The 22,313-nt window shown below is 43.7% G+C and overlaps 1 protein-coding gene across 1 annotated transcript in view; it reads left to right on the top strand.

Annotated features, from left to right (window-relative positions):
• The window catches only part of LOC147672972 (sulfotransferase 6B1-like), a 266,092-nt gene that overhangs the window by 186,665 nt on the left and 57,114 nt on the right, over positions 1 to 22,313 (top strand). The window contains exon 4 of the mRNA XM_086947847.1: positions 15,132 to 15,258. Coding sequence (XP_086803973.1) covers positions 15,132 to 15,258 — 127 coding nt within the window. The remainder of the gene's footprint in view (positions 1 to 15,131; positions 15,259 to 22,313) is intronic.

A 22,313-nucleotide genomic window follows, 5' to 3' on the forward strand; every position in this document is an offset into this window, starting at 1 on the left:
CCCGTTCGGACGGCTGCAGTGGTCCGTTGCCTTGACCGTCGCCCTGTCTTGGACCCGAGGTGCAGACCTTAGTACGGCGAGACGTGACGTGTTTCTCCTTGGTGACGTCTTCAGTACCTCAGTTAAGTATTAAGTGGTTGCTAGTTGGTTACTTCGTAAGGGTTGCTCCTGTTTGGATAATCCTTTTAGTTCTTGGTTTGGTTTGGTTTCGTAAGATTATCAGTGGTTGTTCTAGTTACGATAATCATTTGGTTTAGTTTGGGTATCGATACATTTGTTCGCTTTGGTAGGCCTAAGTTCTTGGTTCGAGTGCGCACCTTTTTGGTTTGTGTCTTGTTTGTTCTGTGTTCCGGATTATAAAATGGTAAGTCGGAAAAATTGTATGTTGTCGTGTTTTGGTTGCAACAGTGATTCCCGGTTGGAGGACTCATGTCTGGTTCCTCCGATTGGAACTCCTCTTTATGATCTGTACTGTAAGTTTGGTGTGGGTCCTATATCTTATAATGAGGTATGGATCCGATATACAGAGAAAGACGGTGTCCTTAGTTGGCCACTGCATGGTAGTTTTGAACCCGAAATTCTTGACAATTTGGAAAGAAAATTGTTTAAGAAGAAAGCCCGGCCGGCAATGTTTGATTCTTTCCGTTATTGGCGAAAAGAATCCAAACAGAGACAAACTAAAAAGTTAAAGAAAGAACAGAAAGAGCAAGAGTTGACTTTAGAACAGTCTGCTAAGCAGCTGCAACTCAACGAGTCTGAGAAAGCGATGGAGGTGGCCAATAGAGAGCGTAATCTAGCGATAGACAAGTGCTATCCCGCCTTGCCATCGAGTACAGCTAAGATAGTAGAGGACCCCGAAAAGGATCCTCTGTTGTCTTACTTGTTGAGGTCACCCCCACCGTATGCACAGGGTGCTACGGCTCCACCTTTACCGAATGTTCAATTACCGGTTGCTGGACAACCTGGTATTCCTGCTCCTGCTCCCCTGTACCTCCTGTGGTCAATGTTAATGTTCCTCCGGCACCCCCTCTTCCAGGGTTGCCGGCTTCTTTGCCTATGAGTGTACCGCTCATGCCTGTTGTTTCACAAGCTACTTTGCCTTCTACTCCTACTGTTCCTGTTTTATCTGTTCCAACTGCTACTCTACTTACGGCTTCTGCTAGCATTATGACTCCGCTTTCTGTTCGTCGGAGAATCACTGACTCTGTTTCTAATATTCTATCTCCCTTCTATAAAACTTTAATTAAGACTCCTGCCTCTGACTCTGTTCAGAGACGCAGTCAGCTTCCCAGTACTGAAGAACGGGGAATATTAGATTCCACAGCTCTTAGATGGATTTTGAAAAGTGGAAGATATAGTACTAGAGATGTATTAGATACATTTATGCAATGGAATGAACCGACGCAGCGATATGTGTTTGATGAAATATGCTCCCTTTTGCGTGAGGAATTGGAAGAGGATGATTCTGAACCAAATTTAGACGAATTAATTCATGTTCAGAAAGAATTTGCTGGAGGTATGATAGTTGGTCAGAGTATAAAGGAAGCGATGGAATTGATTTTGAGTTATAGGAACGATCCATCCCTTCGTTCACCAAGAGAGTTAGAGAAACGTAGCACGAAGCAGAATCGCCAATATCCTATGAGGGAGGTTCCTCCAATTTGGCGCGACGCTGTACAAGCCGATGCGCATCGTGGTATTGCTGCCGCTCCGGCCCAATTCCAAAGAGTGTGGATACACATTCCGTGGAAGCGAGCTGAAGTGTTAGCAGTGAAACAGGCCTTGCCTGATCCGCGTAAGAATCCAGCCGGATACTACAAAGAGTTAGCACAGACAGTTGAAGCTTGCGTAATGAATTTAGCGGACATCGACATGCTATTTGGTAATGTAGTTCCGCAACCAATTTGGGCTAAAATTCGTAAAGAAAATCATCCAGTTGCCTTAGGTGGTGATTGGGCAGCTATAATAGCAGCGGATGGTCAACAAGTAGGTGGTTCCAAACCCGAACCTCTAATTGCTGATTTGCCCGGTAGAATAATCGACTTAATGAAGACTCTGATGCCAGCATTGCGCGTTAACTGGGACAAGTTGTCCGCATGCAGGCAGAAGAAGGACGAAAGTGTCTCCGACTTTTTCACAAGGTTCGAAGAGACTTTCGTAGATCACAGTGGTCAGGATATGAGCACGGAAGGAGGACAGAGACTATTTGTTGATAAATTTGTGCACAATCTGTTACCAGAACTCAGTAATAAATTAAAAGATTCTGAAAGTGCGTGGGCTGTCTCTACGACTGCGCAAATACTTGCAACTGCCCAGTACTATGAAAATAGGGATAAAGAGGAGAAGGAAAAGTCAGATAAGAAAACGAAAGATTTAAAAACTAAAGTTCTTTTGCAGCAAGCATATCCGCCTCGCACGAATGAGACTAACACACAGCAAGGGTCATATCAGAGGACAGATTATGGTTCCCAGAGACCGCAATATCAGTGGAATCAGTGTGCTTACTGCAAGAAAGAAGGTCATTATAAGAATGAGTGTCCAGTATTAGCACAAAATAATGCTGCAGCAGCTCAGAGAGGTAGTGGTGGTTCTATGCAAAATTCTAGAGGTCGAGGACGAGGTGCTATGCCTCCACAAACTAATGATCGCCCTTCTAATTATTTTGATCAGCGAAATGGACAGTCTGCCCAACAAAATAGATCTCAACAGTATCACTTTGAAGACTACTGTGAAGTTAGTGAGGAATTTCAGCAAAGTGAGTACTAGGACAGCCATGGACAAAGAGAGGGAGTAGTATCAGTTACAGTAGATCAGAGTGGGCCTTATGTCGCAGTAGCAACATCAGGTGTAGTCAAACCGTTTCTGTTGGATACTGGTGCAGCAAAAAGTTCTATCATACATGCGAAACTCCCTGGCGCACCTTTGTCTGGCTTAACAAATGTCTCTGTAGGTTTTTCAGGCGCCCCTGTTTACAACCCCGTATCTGGTCCTTTCTCTATTTCTGTTGGACCGCGTCAATTGAAAGCACCCTTGATTTTGACGACTGGTTGTAATGAAAATCTGCTTGGTTTAGACTTGTTAAAATGCCTGTACGCGACATTGTACTGTTCTCCGGCAGGAGTACAGCTTACATTGGGTAAGAGAATCATCTCTCCGATGTACTTGTCGATGGATGCGCTCCCACCAGAGCTGCTTTCTATCCCTGATACTCTTTGGGCGACTGGTCCTAACGATGTAGGTCTTTTGGAAATTCCACCATATGTAGTCACTTTGAAAGCGAATGTCAAATTTCCACGAATCCCACAATATAAAATCACTAGTGAAGGTGAACGTGCGCTTTTATTGATCGTGCAAGATTTTATCAAGAAAGACGTAGTAGAAGAAACTAGAGGAAATGTTTGTAACAGTCCTGTATTGCCAATTTTGAAACGCACTGATCCTTCAAAGCCTCCAGTCTATAGATTTGTAATCGATCTTAGAGAGGTTAACAAAATTGTGATTCCGCAGTTTCCTGTGGTTCCAGACATTACTGCATTGTTAACGTTGATTCCTGCTACAGCCACATGTTTTTCAGTTATCGACTTGAAGAATGCCTTTTTCAGCATTCCGATAGCCGAGGAAAGCAGAGATATTTTCGGCTTCTCTCTAGGAGGTCGAAGCTTCAGGTTTAAACGTGCTCCACAAGGCTATTGTGAGAGTCCATCAATTTACAGCCAGGCATTAAAAAGTCAGTTAGATTCCTTTGTACTTCCTCCTGGTTCTGCTTTAGCGCAATATGTCGATGATCTTCTAGTGGCTGCCGATGACAAGGAAACTTGCAAAGCAGCTACAATTTCCTTATTGCATCATTTGTCTAATTTGAATCACAAGGTGTCACCTTCGAAAATGCAATACTGTTGTCAAGAAGTGACCTACCTAGGTCATCTCTTGTCAAAGGAGGGAAGAAAGTTGACCCCAGAGAGAATAAAAGCAATTACGCAGATGAATGTTCCTAGCACACAGAGAGAAGTACGTTCCTTTTTAGGTATTACCTCATACTGTAGGCAATGGATCCCAAATGTTTCTCTTTTGGCAAAACCATTGGTGGCCTTGACTGGGAAAGGTGTTCCGAGTCCAGTGCCATGGTCTGCCGAATGTCAGCAAAGTTTTTCTGAGTTACGAAATGCACTGTGTTCAGCTCCTGTATTGGGTACACCTGACTACAGTAAACCATTCACGCTCTATGTTCATGAGAGAGAAGGTTGCGCGTTGAGTGTTCTGACACAGAGATTTGGTGATAAACAACGCCCTTGTGCGTATTTTTCATCAACATTAGATCCGGTAGCCAGAGCGTTGCCTAGTTGTTTGCGAGCTACAGCAGCAGCTGCAGCTTCCATTCGACAATCTGCTGGGTTGGTGATGAACAACATGCTAGTGGTCATGGTTCCTCATGCTGTGGATACACTCATGAACCGAACCAAGACACAGCACCTTACCAGTGCTAGATTATCAGGCTACGAACTGACACTGCTAGCGAGTTATATTCAGATCAAAAGATGCAATATATTGAATCCAGCAACATTGTTGCCGACTAGTCAGGAGTCGAGTGATTCGGAACCACATGACTGTTGTTTCAGAACCGAGGAAGAGACAAAAGGACAAATTGATCTTAAAGACACTCCGTTACCAGATCCAGATGGCACGTTGTATGTTGATGGGTCTTGTTTTAAATTGGAGAATGGTGATGTGACTGCTGCTTACGCAGTAACGACTTTGAGTACGATTGTGGAGACTGCAAGAGTGAGTCAGAATTCTGCCCAAGCTGCAGAATTGATCGCGTTAACGAGAGCGTGTGTTTTAGCTAAGGGAAAGAGAGTGAATATGTTCACAGATAGTCAGTACGCGTTCGGCGTGGCCCATAGTTTTGGCCGTTTGTGGAAAGAGAGAGGTTTCATTACGTCCCATGGGACTAAGATTCAACATGGTCAGCTAGTTAATGACTTGTTGGAATCTCTAACCTTGCCGACTGAAGTTGCGATTGTGAAGTGCAGTGCTCATAGAGCAATCACGGATGATGTTGGTCGTGGGAATGCTTTTGCTGATGAGACCGCTAAACAGACAGCTAGAAATATGATGAGTAGAATGTATGTTGCAACGTCTGCAAGATGGATTTCTGAGTCTAGAATGTGTGAGGATACAGTGGAAAGTGTGAAAGAAATTCAGAAAGAGGCGACTGAGGAGGAAAAGCTTGCATGGAAAGAGAATACGGGTAAATTGGATTCGAGTGGGTGTTGGATTGATTTGTCAAAACAGCAGCGTTGGATGTTCCCTGATGCGTATGTGCTTGCAGTGGTAACGATGGCGCATGGAGCAGCGCACATCAGTTCTAAAGGAATTTGTAAGATGTTGGCTCCAGTCTGGAAGAATGATGGGATTAGTAAGTGTGCAGAGAGAGTGGTGAGAAATTGCATGATATGCCTGATGCATAATCCTGGCAAGGGAATCCCCACACCCGCTGGTCACTTCGCTCCTCCTTCCTGCCCCTTCGAAGTGATCCAGTTAGACTTCATTCACATGGATCGTTGCAATAATCTAAAGTACGTCCTAGTGGTAGTCTGTGCTTTTTCCAGATGGATCGAAGCATATCCACTAAAGGACAACACTGCCTTGCCCACTGCCAAAATCCTTCTCAAAGAATACTTCCCCAGGTTTGGAATGCCACGGATTGTATGGTCAGATAACGGAAGTGAATTCGTAGGGAAAGTTATGCAGATTGTGTGTGCTGGCTTAGGGATAAAACAGAAGTTCCACAGTGCGAATCATCCCCAGTCTGCTGGTTTAGTTGAGGGTTACAATGGCACCCTCAAACTGAAACTTGCTAAAATACAAGCCTCCACGGGTTTGTCCTGGCCAGATGCACTACCTTTGGCTCTGTTATCCTCAAGAGCGACTGTGCATTCTAGAGTAGGGCTTAGTCCTTATGAGACTGTATTTGGTCGACCTGCTAATGTTTGGGGAGTACCTAGACCGAAGGAGTTTAAGCAGCTGGAATACCCAATGTTAATTGATTACCTTTTCGACTTGACTGCTAAATTGAGTCTTATTCACCAACAGGTTTTCGATGCATTGCCAAAGCCACCGGAGAGTCCAGGTCATCAGCTGAAACCCGGTGAGCAGGTGGTCATAAGAAATTTTGGACGGACGAGAAATCTCCAACCCAAATTCGTCGGACCATTCCAGGTCTTGTTGGGGACGAGGACTGCTAAACGTGTGGCTGGCCGAAAGAACTGGATCCATGCAACGCACGCCAAGCGTGTGCCCCTGCCGCTTCCTTATGACAACTGGGTGAAGAAAGGAATCGGTGCTCCTGATACTGAACCAGTCCCCAGGTTCATCCCTTTCAGCGATGCAGAACTGATCACTGATTCACCGAACTCTGACTCCCCTTCTGAAACTGCTCCTTTGAACTCCGAACATTTGTCCTCTGCATCAAAAGAACATTTACCATCTGCGAACTTGAAAATTGCAACACCTGCTGAAAATACACTGTTTCCAGATCAAACAGCTCCAGGAAAATTGAGATACAACTTACGATCTCACATAAAGGACAAATAAAGCAGGAAACTGCCTATTTTACACATTTGAATTTTGATACATTGCCTCCAGCCAGGAAGTTTGCTAATATTCTGTATTGTTATGTTGTTTTGAATTGCCTTGCCGTCTGGGTAGCCGTAGGGTCGTGGCTGTGTGCCTAGTTGAATCTGCGGGGGTCAGACACAAGGTCGATCTTTCTGTTAGTTCTGGGAACTCCCAGGGCTGATAGAGGCATTTTCATCTACGTACACATCATCAGTGGTCGCGAGCGGTCGTAGAAGATGGAGCTTCCTGAGCTGCACCGAGAGAATGTAATTTATGTTCGCAGAAATAGACTTTACAAAATTCTTCATAGCAAATGCTTTTTGATGCAATGTGCAATTACGTTTTTGATTGTTTTAATAATGTTGGTGGGTGGAATCGTCTTTTGTATGCATTTAATTTTTACACCGGTAACAACTACAGTACCTCCCCCAGATCCTGTTTCTTCTACTGTTGCTTCTATTCATTCTTTTCATTCGTTTCCTGAACACGAACAAGCTCGACGCTCAGAATTCATTAATAACACTTTTGTACAGCTCTTGCATCAACACCAACTGGTAGTTAACACAACAGACTGCTGGGTGTGCGGTCTGATACCCCACACTATGGATAAAGGCATTCCTTATCTAGTCTTGCCTTTTAGCAATAATGGATCATTTCAGGCCTTTCAGACCATTTTTGTCTATGCCCTTGAGACCTATCCTCCGCGTCCACCACGTTCCACTAAATATAACTCTGCCAACAAAGCTTTAGTCAAGGGAATCATTGACATGATTAAAGACGTCAATAACACCCCATCTTACCCTAGAGATGAATTACGGGTATATTTGAGTTGGAATTCTACAGAGTATCGCATTAGTTTGGGAGAAAGCAAGCGTAAGAGCTCCGCTCCAGTCTGGGTCGTACCTCACCGAGGTCAAGTCTGTTTGCAAGGTAATGGGAGAAATCCAAGAGCTCAGCTAGGGAAGAGTGAGTGCGTTGAGACATACGTGTATCCGTCTAACTCTTCCCCTGCCTTTCTGACTGCTAGGGGTACCTACTTCATCTGCCAAGATAGAGCATATACATGGCTGCCTGCTGACTTTTCAGGTTCATGTTATATTGCTCGACTGCTGCCTCCAACATACACTGCTTCTTCAGATTATCACAAGACCAGAATAGCAAGAGGTGTTTTCAGCAAGGAAGATACCGCTGGTCAGGAAGCTGGAGACTTCTTCAAAGGTTTCCTTCCGTTCTGGGGGCCTATGGCCAATAGTAGAAATCTACGTCAGCTAACACGGGTAGTTGAATCTACTATTACAAAAACTGCTGGTGCCCTTAGCAATTTAACAGCTGAGCTTCAGGCGGATCGTCTCATGACGTTGCAGAACCGTATGGTTCTAGACGTAATACTTGCAGATCGAGGTGGGGTATGCAGAATGATCAAATCGAGCTGCTGTGTTTTTATTCCCAATAATGCTCCGACTGTATATGAAGCGATCTCTAAGCTACACAAGATTTCCAACTCTATTCACGTAGACAAGGGAAACTGGTCCTTAATGGAGTGGTTTTGGACTCTACTATCAGCATGGGGGTGGAAGGTTCTGATGGTCATTGGCATCATCCTAGTATTCCTGTTCTCGTGCTGCCTTATTATCCAATGTGGTCCCGCTTTTTGTAGTCTCTGTGCTGCAACCTGCTTCAGAAAACCACGTGCGTTTGGAGACAAGGTACGAGAAAGGATGATGATGCAACAACATGTCATTGACCTGATGAGCATTGAGATAGACTCTGACATAGACTGAGTAATTGCCTATGTAAGGGCAAAAGGAGGGTCTGAGGTTCCGTGACGATTTGAACCCGTGTTTTCAACATTGTCGTAAATACATAATTTTGGTATCAGTGAACCGCAAATGATCCATTTAGCATATCCTGGTGTTTTCGCTATGCTACGAGCAAGAGCACTCCTGTTATGAACACATTTCTGATCTACCCATGGCATCCATCTTAGATCATGGCAGCCATTTTGTATTCTTGCCCTCACATAGTCAATGGACACGCAGTGACCTCTTTCACTTAAGGACACGTAAGCTTTAGCCGGCGATTCACCTTGCTAGTGACACGTGCACCTTAGAACAGAACACGCCATGGCCGCATGACTCGACAGAAGCTGCCTCCTCTGCCTGAGGCCAGTCCTGCTGTACTGGTTTCTCGTGTTCGTTGGCCTGATCATGATTAGGTGGCCGAAGCTGGTAGCCTTGCCCATTTACGACCCACAAACATCTCTTATCCTGCTTTTCTATCTTCTGCACCTGGCTCTGCTCCTTTCCTTCTGGGCCTTTATTAGGGGGAGGTAACGAAATTTACGATGAGGCGGTCCGGCTCTTGAATGAAAAGTTGACATGGGATTATGATGGAACAGTGGGAACCCCTCGTTCCTAATGTTTTGACATCAGATATTGTTGACGATTCCTGTGTAACGCCAAATATTTATTGTTTAGGACACAAAGGTTTAGAAATGTACTAGCATGTAAAGAATTTGCCCCAAGCTTAAAATTTAGTATTTAAGGAGCAACCCACTTTGTACAAATGGAACAGGCTCCTAGATACTGCCCGTGTGTAGTTTCTGTGACTTCTGTGTCCCTGCAGTAATAAACCTTTGGTCTTTGACGCCACCATCGAGAAGCCCGTGTTTCTGTTTATTTGTGCACCGAGACAGGTAGAACTCCGGGGTCTTCGGGTGTTATCCCTGACACCTCTGGACGGAACCAAAAAGTCCAGAACTCCAACAGGATACCTTTTAATCACAGATTTGAACACCAACATTTGTTTTCCTCAATAATTCTACTAAACTAATCTATGCATCAATGTACCCCGGCAATTAGGTCGATAGACCAATTAGTTGAGTAAGTTAATGGTGATTTTCAAGACCAGCTTAACCTCACTACAACAATACATTGATTTGCATAATTAATTGACTCTAAAAGAATCACAAACACCTGAAATCATTTAAAAGATTTTATGTAATTAATTTGCATAAAAGAAAATTTGCATTTATGCTGTTATTATTAATTTTCACTGAGCATTGCCATTTATTCAGGAAATAAACCAAGAAAACTGTTTAATAAAAGACATGAAGAAAAAATTCAGGTTCACATTAATTCCATTATTCTCTAATTAAAAAGCTCAATCAATCTTTTGTCATATAACTGAAAGAGAAATTCTTCATGAAAAGATCAGAGAACCATAGTTAAAACATGTATTTATTTCTAAAGATTTCTACACTAAAACCTTCCTACCCAGCACTAAACCCAATCTATACGTACTAAATCAGGCCTCCTCGGGCGCAACTCTTATCCAGGCTAGTGTCCCGTTACGATCTCCAACCTACAGGGGTTATCAGTGAGCCTTCTGGCATAGTTTTAGGCTCCCAGCATCTCTGTAAACTGCTGCAGTGCAAACAGCATCTTTCTGCGATCAGCTTCTGTGTCAATAAACCCCAATTTTGCTCTGATATTTATACTGTATTTGCTGGCTCTCTACCCTCAAATGTTTCAACACTAATCGTTTCCCTTTCTCTGATTGGTCATGACATTGCAGTTCTTAGCTCTCAGGATGTCCGTTAATTCACAATGTATTTGTTAATTTTCAGGATGTCCATGAATAACTTCCTGAATAAAAAGCTGACAGATACAAATTCGATTGTCCATGCATTTCTTAACTTCCAGGATGTCCGGGAATAACTTTGTTTGACAAACTGATAAATAAAAGTTTGAACGTTCCGGTTCATCATCAAGCCTTTAAATGTTCATTTTCACTGATTCAGCTGTTTCCACGTGGTCATTTTTGTAAGGCATTTGACTTTTATCCTTGGCAGACATTCAGCTGTTCTCGTGGTTATCATTTTGGCCCACAGCCACTCACCAGCGTTCATATCAAATGGCCTCGAATATAGTCAGCTGAAGTTGCAAGGTTTTCAGTGAAGCACAGGGCATGGACGAGCTTCTCTCAGCAAAATGATGTAAGGTTTTTCTACTGCGCAGAACCGGGAAAAGCGAAGCCATTTTGCATTTGGCAACGAACCAAAACTACGATAAACACAAAAAGAAAATGTAAATACACAGAATATAAGTGTTTTCTGTCCCCCCACCCACCAGTGCTAATATTTATCCTTGAAAACTGTTACCTAGCAGAAAAGCATCACACTGCAAGCCATTAAATAAATGAAGCAGAAAAGCAGCATGCAGTGCACAATGTACATTACAACATAGACATGCACTATTACACTACTTAAATGTACAAAATAGATTAAACATGCGTTTTACATCTTCAAATAATATGTTAATCAAACCTGTTAGTGCAAAGCATTCCCCACATGAAATGTGTGTGTTTTTATTAATGCACAGCAATCAAAATTAATATATTTACTTTGTTATGGGGTGATAGATCTGAATGGGGTACACACAAAATCTTCTGTACCTCGCTCTATCAATGGCATACATGTCACAAGGCCATGTAGTGTCAGCAACTTGCAGTGGAATACATCTTAGGTTCCAAGGCCTATATATTGTATTTTCAAACCACAGCACTTTTGTGTCAGCTCCACAACCCGTGACACTCACTATGTGGTTATTTAGGCTTATAAAGAATACAAGAGTTTCAGTTCTACCAAAGGAGCCAGAAATCCATCATTCTGATTGTGACAAACACATCACAATGCTGAGTGACATCTTGAAATACAATTTAGGTTATTAAATCGCAGAGCTGTTGTACCAAGTTATTAGTTATTTCCATGCTTATGTTGTTACATGTTCACCAGTATCAACGTTTCAGACTGATCATCCTTAATACAAGTTATTTTACCTGGACTGTGATACATTCCTCTGCCATCTGTCTGGTTGACATTGCTTATCTGGTATTACTCTTTCCTTGATTCTCAGGCATTTATAATTGCAATTTAGGATTGCAATTTTAATCTTGATTCTCATATCTACTTCTTATTCTTTCTGCCATGCAATCAGTAAATCAACCGCCTCCATTTTTTGAAATTCCTTAGATCCATCAATTGCACAGTAGACAGTAGTATGAGCTTTTAAAACTTATTTGGGAGCAATGGGTACTTCAAGATTGAGATCCAAATGAAAGAAATTCCTTCTTTTAAATTTGTTGGGATTTGAGGAAAGGATGATTTTCAAACATCTACCAAACATTGAATTAGCCGAATGTGAACTTTAAAATGAATACCAGGAAGTAATTAAGAAGCTAGAAAGACGCTTTGGCATCCAACCCGGTATTGCGGTTCAGAGACAAAGAGGAAATATTGATTTATATGTCATTGTATTACCGAGACTTGTAGCAGATTGTGAGTATGAAGATTTCACTGATCAACTCCTTTGTGACCAATGGTACAAAGGAATAAAGCAAAAAATGCTCTCTTTAGTTAATACATCTTTGGAATAAACAACAAAAATGGCTACAAATATAGAAACCTTTCAAGGTTGAGTAAGAGAACCGAACAATTCCAGGTTGGAGTCAATCTGTGTAGTTAAGCAAGAAAGGGACAGATTACCAAGAGAATTTAGATCAAGGGAAAAACGTCCATTGAACAATATTTCCAACAAATAAATGTATGTAATAATCAAAGTCATGAGAAAGGAGTGAAGTTGTGTCCCACAAAAAATGTGATGACATGGAAGTGCAATAAGTTGGGTCATATTGCCAAAGATGCTAGAGGGCCAAATCGAGTAGTGACAACATTGCTAATGTTGCACAACAATAAGGAGACGATGGTGATGACATTACATATTTACAAGAAGGAATGCATGATATGATTCTAGTGGCTTCAAATGGGAATGTATGAATGAAAACAACCCTTTTGACTGTGTAGAAACATACGTAGATATTGGGGTGAAGGATTAGATCCTACACCTATTGATAGAATCAGGAGCCAGGATCACCATGATAATAAGGGAGCTTTTCGAAAACACTGGGGGAAAAAGAAAAGCAGTCCTTTCTGATTGGTCCCCATATCATGTGAGGGACTGAAAATTGGCCTACAGGGACGTTTCTAAAGAAATACTTCAATTCAAGGGTAGAGGAATATAAGGAATGATGTATGTGGCCACTAACAGGATGAACATTTAGGATGGTTTCACCAAGGCCTTTTTGATCTGGTGTCAAAGAGCAAGTACTGTTTAAGTGGTATTAATGGTAAGCCATCATAGAGACTTTTCTGGAGAACTGGGAAGAATCGAAAGTTTTAAACAGAAGACAGGGTCACACAAGGGACAATTCCTATCAAACACAAACTTTTAGGAGTACCTTTCAGTATCAGAAAGGATCTTGAAAAATAATTGAATATTTTTTGTCTTGGGCCAACATTGAACCAATGGAATCTTCCTTTTGTCGCTCAATTTTAGTTGTAGCTTGCAAGCTCAGGGTTGAACCGAGAGAGAGTGTCAACCTGCTTAACTTGAACTAGGATATTTGGGTAGAGGCAAATCCCAAGATAAAAATAATTATGGGTGGTGCTGTGGTTGACCAAGACAGCGCTCACAGCTTAACAACAAGAAGTTCTGAACACAGAATCAAGACAATTGACTAATTGTATTTTGTCTATTGGGTCTTTCCAGTACTGGTGAATTTCCTATGGATTGGCTTGGACAGCCTCAGTTTCTCAGTAGATTATGTATCATATGCTCAAGGATATATAAGGTGTGGCTGTATTTCAGGATGATGTTTTGATTTATGCTTCAAACAGTGAGGCACATGATCCTATCTGTACATAGTCCTTGGCATTTTCCAAAAATTCGGAGTAGTAGCCAAAAGAAGAATATGTCAAATTCCTAAGCAACAGGTTGAAAATATGAGACATATAGTGACGAAAGGTGGTGTAAACTATGGCCTAGTCTTATCGAAGCTGTTAAGGAGATTCACCCAACCAAAGACAAATATGGTTTGAAGGCATTTATGGAATTTTTAGAGTTTTATTCACATTTTATATCTGGCTATGCCGCCTAAATGAGATGTTTCAATAATTAAGAAAAGAGCTCTGTTAGTGTGTGATTCAGTTTGTTAAAAGGCATTTGAATAGATTAAGGGGAAAATAGCTGATGCTTGTGCATTGTTACCCTATGATCCTTTGAAATCATGCATCATTACAGCGCATGCAAGCTACCATGGTCTGAGTGCACTCTTTACTAATGGAATGGAGGAGCAAGAGGTGACGATGCATTATGAGTTACATTCTTTAATAGAGGGAAAGTTACATTATTCGGTAATTGACAAGTAACTAATGCATTGTGGTTGTGCTTTGGATAAATGTAGCTGTTATGCATGGTGCAGAAATTTCATTTTGAGAACTGACCACAAGCCACTGATATATGCATATACATTGAATGGTGGGAAGGCACGTAACTCTAGCCCTAGGATTGGCAGATTAGCCTCTAGGGTTTTGCAATATCAATTTGTTGTTCACATACTTGAGGGAAAACTGGCAGGGCAGGCTACTTCTTAGGATTTCCTTTTTAGGATGATGGTGAAGCGTTTTAAATTGATGAATTGAGGTATTATCTTTCAGCTGCTGTGGACCTTGAAGAGGTCTCTATCTGTACCGAGCAGGAGTGTCAAAAAAAGGCTGGCCTAAAGACAAGAGTTTGCATGTGAGTTTTGAAGCCTATGTAAAGGTAGCCGAGGAGCTTTCTGTTGAGAATGGCATTTAATGCAGGATGACAGAATGATTCCTCTGGAGAGTTTACGGCTTAAGATACTGAAGTGCGCTCAAAAGGTGCACCAGGCGAGGTATGCTGGGTGAGGACTGATTCTGTGCAATTTGTGAAGCAGAGGTGTATCTCTGCTCTTTTATGCAGAGACCTGTATAAACCTAATAACCTGATGCTCTTTAAAATTCCATTCTGTAAAATCAGTGTACGCTGAGGGATGGCATCGCTTTGTGATGCCAACGTCTATAAATGCATTCCAAGTGACCTAAGGGACACCCATGCTGTGTTGGGGTGAGCTTGTAAGTGCAGTGCCCCCTGGGAACACCTGTGCTGTTTAAAGCCACAGGTTGTGATTCTCATGGGATAGTTCTGCTGTTTGAGACTGAGCATAGATGGGAGAGCCAATGAAGGGACCCAGCCTGACTAGTGCCAAAGGTCTGTCTCTGGTTCAGGTCTGGGTTCAACTGGAACACATGATGGCCAACCGCCGTCGCTGGCCTTGCCCCATCTCCCCTCTCTCATGCAGTAGAGAAAACAAAGAACATTCAACATCCTGCGAAGAGTGGCTTGGTCCATTGCTATGCAGGCCATGGACTCAGTACAAGTATGCTTTGTGTAAACCTATTCCACTGATACAGCAGTTTAATGAAAAGAGCTAAATGTTACCTACAGAGTGTAGTTATGTTATGACTTGGGCTGGTAGTGTGATCTTTTAATGTGCATTATTTAATTTTTGCATGTCAGCCTTCTTAAAAAATTACAGAATTGAAAGTTCTTTATCATGTTCTTGTTTACACTGTTGATTCTTCCCAACAGACTTTGGTGGTGTTTCGAAATCCCAAAGACACGGCAGTGTCGCTGTTCCACTTCCTTAATAGTTTGTCTGTAGCTCCTATCTTCAACTCCTGGGATGAGTGTTTCGAGCACTTCATCAGCGCAAAAGGTAATTTCCTTTTTATTGAAAATGGACGAAGAGTGTTTGAAAACCTTGTTGCCAATGGCGTCTCGAGTGGGCTGCCATGTTTAAGGGCGCATTGCGCTGTGGAGGAGCATCACAGCCTTCTTCCTTGTTTATTACCATGAAATGTGCTGTGTCTTGGTTGGCTTACATTGGTTAGAAAAAGAGTGGGAATGCTGCAGTAGGAATGTAAAAATACCAGGTGATGGACAGAATGCAGAACAATGTCATACATTCACCCCAGTACAGAGATCTAGGCCTAAATCCATCGTTTTTATGCTCACCGTGCCTTTCCAGTTTGAACCCAGCCATATGCAAATCAGTCTTGACCCTGTGCCCCATGGGAAAAGTCCAGCCCGAACTGCCAAGCCAGGTCCTCTCTGGACTGGAAACAAGCATCCAAGGACCGGTTTTGAGCTTTCAGCCCTCATCAGCCTGGATAGCTTGATTCCAGTGGCATGGAGAGCACGGGACTAACGTCTGAGCATATCCGTCCCACTCGGGGTGACAAATGCAAAAATAACAGGTGATGGACAGTGTTGGAACTGGGGTCACCAGTCCCCTAGGGTAGCATGGCACGAGCGGGTAGGCATCCGAAAGCACATGTGTTAAGCGATCATGCAGCACACACTCACACTGAGACAGAAACATGGGCACGCAATAAATGACTCCACTCCAGTGCTTGTATAAAAACAAGTAATTTGTATTAAGATAAATAGTTAGATAGATAGATAGAGCAGGATCAGGAAAATCACAAGTTCATTTAAAATACATATGTCTCAAAACTTGCAATCAATATTGGATGAATAGATATTAAATAATCAATAGATATTAAATATTGGATCAATACATATTAGTTAGATAAATAAATTTTTAGTAAAACACAGGCCTGTCCTTCGCCTTGCTTCTTGACAGCACCTGTAAAAATGCATTAAGGAGACAACCAAATAACATGGCATTTGTTCCTGCAGGTATTCCACCCATGTCTCACCAAGCAAGGATGAGCATTTCCTTAGTCGTAATCATTTAAATAAATAGCTGTATGCTTCCAATAAATACAACAATAAGCGGGAGAAAACATTTCATTAAGAAGAACATCCCCTTGTGTAGGTATAACCACATCCTTAATCAGGACTAACCATTTTATAAATACCTCCCAGTAGGAGTGAACATTTTCCTAGCCTGAAGCATAGGACAGTTCAACAGTTGAAGAAGAACTTCCTATTAGTTATGCATCAACATTTCAATTAAGAAGTAACCTCTTTTATGAGCAGGAAGAAAACTACTTATGCACAGTAAACATTTTCTTCAGCAGGAATATGCCATGCCTTAAATGAGTATAAACCCTTTTATTAAATGTAAAACATTTCCTTAACCGTAGCATTAGGTTGGCGAAACTCCCTTCCAGTTTTAGAAGTAAGACATTTCAACACTCAGGCATAGGCATTTCATGTAACACTCTTCGTTAGAAGTTAGGCCATTCCACCTTACATGAGTGATAAACAGTTGCTCAATAAGGAATCAGGAATAATCTTCTGGTTTACCCCTTGGAGGTAAGTAATCAACTTTTACTTGCCAGACACACTCCTGCAGGAATAACGTTTCCTTACCCCGGTATCAACATATTATTACTTACTCTACACAGGCCTAAACATTTTAGCACCCATGGGTAACCCTCTTGTTGGGTAGAAGTTGGAACACTGGGGCAGGAGTATAAAACAATCCATTAGAGTCTAGGGAACGTCTCATCTGGCAAAGCCAACATTTCATCAGGCCCGAATAACCATTCATAAGGCTAAGAGTAGAATACTTCAATAGGCAAGCCTAGGCCTTTCATTAAGCTACTAAAAACATTTCTTTTAACTAGGAAGAGCATTTCATCATCATCTACCTAGGCAAGGATAAACATTCCTTTCAATCCAATCACATTAACAGAAATCCTTCCCCTAGTCAGAGGTTAACACAGAGCCCAACTGTCCCTAATGGGCTTTCAAAATGTTAATGAACCCTGGCCCAAATCCAGTACTTGTGGGGGGCCAGGAGAGGTCAGCAATAAATTTTCCCAAGAGGAGGGTCGGCATCGGGACCTCCTGGGGGTTCCCGCCCTCCTCCCCTATGGTTACCTTCTCTTCTTTGGCCTATATAAGGCCCTTGCGGAGGTTTCCGATGTCAGGGAGGGCCCTCGCTCTTCTCAGGGCCCTCCGAGGTGTCTCCGGTACTGCGGGGGGGGGGGGGCGACCACAAGGCACAGCCAGGCTTAGCAGGGCCGCACTGACAGACAGCCCGGCCCGAGGTTGCAGCCTAACAGGGAGGGACTCCTTTGCTCCTTGGAGCCCTCCGCAGTATCGTGTCCGGTCCCCATGCTTTCAAGCACGTCTGGGGCCTGGAAACCACTCGGCAGGAAGGCGCATTAGAGTCAGGACCCGGGGAAACCAGTCACAGTGTGGCGGGGGCAGAATCTCTTCCGGTGCCCCCCCTCCGTCACATGACGCGAGTTGAGAGGCTTCAAGGCTTGTCAGGCCCAGCGTGGCCCGACTGGAACTCTGGCGGCCCTCTCCTCACACTGGGGGCCGCCGCAGCAGGATACAAAACAGGGCAGGAGGCTCCCAGGCGATCGGAGGGGCCTCCCCAAGACTCCGGGGGCCGCTGCAGCCACTGCACGCGATCGGGTCCGCTCCACGGCGGCGTCGGGGCACTCAGACAGCACTCCTCCCCCTCACAGCGCTACAGGTAGAGATCGAGCCCATGGACTTCGCGGCGCCTCAGGGCAATAGCGGCAATTCCGACAGCAGCGCTGGCCACACAGCGCCACAGGGTCACAGGTATTTCCCAGCCAGTCACGCGCTTGGAGGCATAATACAGCGCTCTTCCTCACAGCGCTCCTCTGGGGGCACACAAGAAAGCACTTGAGGCACTAACACAGCGCTTCTCCAGATGAGGGAAAAAGACAGCGCTTAATATAGGCAGTCAATAGCGCTTGCACTAATAGACTATAGCGCTTTCAGGGGCACAGCATATGACAGCCTTAGCGCTGGGGCCAAATTCAGGCAGTTCTGGAGGCTAGCGCTTCAGCAGTAGCTGACTTTAAATAAAGGTAGTTCACAGGTCAAGCCACACAGCAGTGGCAGGTTAGTGCAGGGACCCCAGGTGGCGTCAGGGGGCACAGGGAGCGACACAGCGCCAATACCTGGGTAGTTCCTCAAAAGTCCTGTGGTGGCTTAGTTTCTTCTTGGCGTGATGTTTCTTGCGCCTTTAGTTTAGTTGCTTGGTTTCTTGTTCCTTGAAGGGGGGGATACATTGGTGGCTGGTGTTCCAAGTTCTTCTCAGCCAATCCCTTCAAGTGGTCCCTGGGGTTCCCTTCCGCTGGGCTAGGTCAGGGGGGGGATTTACAGGAGTCCTCAATACTTCTAAGGCAGCACTCTAAGCCCTGTCACTTCAAGTATCATAGTCCCTGACTAGGCCCCACTGCCTAAACTCCTGCGTAGGTTCCTCCCCCAGGTCTCCCCTCAGTCACTCTGACAGGAAAGTTTCCCCCCCTTTCCTTATATACTGCCAGTTGACAGTTGGTGGTGGCAGTTGGTGTCACCTCACCTCTTCCAGAAGGTTCCAGAGGCGTCCAGGAGGTTCCACCATTCTACCTGTGGGCAGGCTGACAGGCTAAGTTGATACATTGTATGGAGGGTTCCAGCCAGGCCCTGGCCACTAGAATGCGCCCACTAAACCCCGCTGCAGCAGCAGTGGTCAGTGGCAGCCATGTTAGGGGTATAAGACACCTGCATTTTAACACTAGTTTTAAACTACACAGGGCTTTCTCCACCACACAAGGCCTATACATTGTTGTTACCATGAGGGCATTCTTATTTAAAAGGGAAATAAAAGGCGAAACATTTTGGGGAAAGGGCCAAGTCTCACAGACAGAATGCAGAACAATGTCATACATTCACCCCAGTACAGAGATCTGGGCCTAAATCCATCGTTTTTTTGCTCACCATGCCTTTCCAGTTTGAACCCAGCCATATGCAAATCAGTCTTGACCCTGTGCCCCATGGGAACAGTCCAGCTCGAACTGCCAAGCCAGGTCCTCCCTGGACTGGAAACAAGCATCCAAGGACCGGTTTCGGGCTTTCAGCCCTCATCAACCCGGATAGCTTGATTCCAGTGGCTTGGAGAGCACGGGACTCACGTCTGAGCATACCCGTCCCACTCGGGGTGACAAATGCAAAAATAACAGGTGATGGACAGAATGCAGAACAATATCACAAATTCACCCCAGTACAGAGATCTGGGCCTAAATCCATCGTTTTTTTGCTCACCATGCCTTTCCAGTTTGAACCCAGCCATATGCAAATCAGTCTTGACCCTGTGCCCCATGGGAACAGTCCAGCCCGAACTGCCAAGCCAGGTCCTCTCTGGACTGGAAACAAGCATCCAAGGACCGGTTTCGAGCTTTCAGCCCTCATCAGCCTGGATAGCTTGATTCCAGTGGCATGGAGAGCACGGGACTCACGTCTGAGCATACCCGTCCCACTCGGGGTGAGAAATGCAAAAATAACAGGTGATGGACAGAATGCAGAACAATGTCATATATTCACCCCAGTACAGAGATCTGGGCCTAAATCCATCGTTTTTTTGCTCACCATGCCTTTCCAGTTTGAACCCAGCCATATGCAAATCAGTCTTGACCCTGTGCCCCATGGGAACAGTCCAGCCCGAACTGCCAAGCCAGGTCCTCCCTGGACTGGAAAAAAGCATCCAAGGACCGGTTTCGGCCTTTCACCCCTCATCAGCCAGGATAGCTTGAATCTGGTGGTGTAGCGAGCATAGAACCCACTTCTGGGCATACCCTTCCCACTCAGGGTGACAATTGCAAAAAGAACAGATGATGGACGGAATGCTGAATCAATCGAACATTCACCCCCAGTCACATATTACAATCCATCGTTTTTTGTAAGCCACGCCATTCCAGTTTGGCCCCAGCCATATGCAAATCGGTCTTTACTCTGTTCGCACAGGAACAGTCCAGACCGAACTACCAGGCCAGGTCCTCTCTGGACCGGAAACAAGCATCCTGGGACCAGTTTTGGAGTTTCATCCCTCATCAGCCAGGATAGTTCGAATCTGGTGGCATAGCAAAACCTGTCCCAGGATGCTTGATTGGAATGCCAGAAACCGGTCCTCTGAAGCTTGTTTCCGGTCCAGCGAAGGCATGGCTTGGCAGTTCGGGCTGGACTGTTCCCATGAGGCACAGGGTCAGACTGATTTGCATATAGCCATGTCTGAACTGGGGTGGCAAAGTGGGCTAAAGAACGGTGATGGATTAAACCCAGATCTTTTGACTGGGTGTGAGTGTTTGATTGGTTCAGATGCTCCGTCCATTGCCACCCCCTTTTGTACCGCTGTTTAATTTAGGTAGGTTTGCTTCTCTGATGCAGAACACTACATATTACAGTCTGCACATTTCCATTTTCTCTCGACCCCAAGATTACATTTTTATTAGCTTCAAGATTCAGGACTTTGGGCCTTATGTTTGTACACAGCATTCAGCAAAAGTGGTCGCCATTTGTCCACCGACGTTATTCGAATACATTGAATTTTTTCAAACCAATATATATTAAAACATGGTTCACAAAATTACAAACATGGTTCACTAAAATTACAATTTGTAGGGGGTGGAATTTGACCTACTTCACAGCTATGCATGAGGTAGGTCGAAAATTGAGACCCACTGCGAATTGAGGCCATCACACGGATGTAACAAAATAGGTTTGGCGTGAAGCACAGTAAGGCTGCGCCCAATCTAGAAGTAAACAAAACAGTTTGCCAGTACTGTGCAATGATTAACAACAGATTTCAATTGAAGAGCTGTTGATTGCTCTATCAAACTGACCACTTTTTCAGTCAATGAAAGTATTAAACAAGAAGCTTCTGGTTGATCTTTGTTTATTAAACTATTTCTGATTTTATTACTTTAAACTTTGTTTTTTTGTGTTATTTTTTCAAAGATACATTGGTTATATACAACAATATACAATTGATTGGAGGAGAAACAAGTGAATGGGCAGGGGTAGGGGTCAATAAAGCATTTTGGACAACATTTAGACACTAGACATACAACAGACACTAGACAACCGTGAACACTGAATAGTACAAAACAAAATGAGGTCGGTGGAAGTTATTGGCGTTGTTTCAAACTATTTATCATGAAGCAATAGTAATCGTCATCCTTTGTCCCAAATGGGGTTTGGCCTATTTAGAAACCAACTAAATGTATATTTTTCTCTTTGCCAAACAGCGAGACAATCGGTTTTTAAATAAAGTTTTACAAAATTCAACTTATTTTTCACCAACGTTTGGCCACAACTTTTCAAAAACGGCCACTACAGTGGCGCCAACTTTCAACTACCACCTCAATAGGTCGACGCGTTTCGAATCCTAAATTGTTGGATAGGATTCTCTTCAGGACCACACAAAATAAATCTGTGGAAAACAATGAATAAAATACTCTGTCAGTGGAAACAAAAGAAAGACTCTCAAACTTTCACTCTGCACCCATATACACTCAGTATATTACCTGTCAGCAATGTTGCTGCGACTTGGGCGTGGAGGTAAACTAAAAAGAAGTTTGAATAATATGTATCAGCGTCAATCTAAAAAATGACCGTTGTGAAAAATTAGCGCAAGAGTATATGGTACTCACAGTAAAGTGGTGTCTTGTGAAACCTATTACGGGTTTCCCCGAAGGGGGTGCATATTCTCGATTCCCAAAAAGTTGTTTTACAAGGGGCTGACTTGCCTCGTGAACCAATCTAAAATAAAAAGACAACGGAGGTAAGTATTCCGTTGTAGGCTCCTCGAAGCATACAGGGAAAGCGGGAGGGAGCAGACAAGTTATCTATACCGCTCACGGTATAGAATAGTTCAAAGGAGCTGCTTACCTTAGGCTTGGCGTCTTTCTCCTCCGTACTGGGTCGCGGTCAGTGGAAGACGCGATACCAGTGGAGCGGAAACTCTTCATATTTAATCTAAGTCACTTCCGGGTT

The sequence above is a fragment of the Lissotriton vulgaris genome (genome assembly GCF_964263255.1).
Source record: "Lissotriton vulgaris chromosome 7 unlocalized genomic scaffold, aLisVul1.2 SUPER_7_unloc_1, whole genome shotgun sequence".
NCBI lineage: Eukaryota > Metazoa > Chordata > Amphibia > Caudata > Salamandridae > Lissotriton > Lissotriton vulgaris.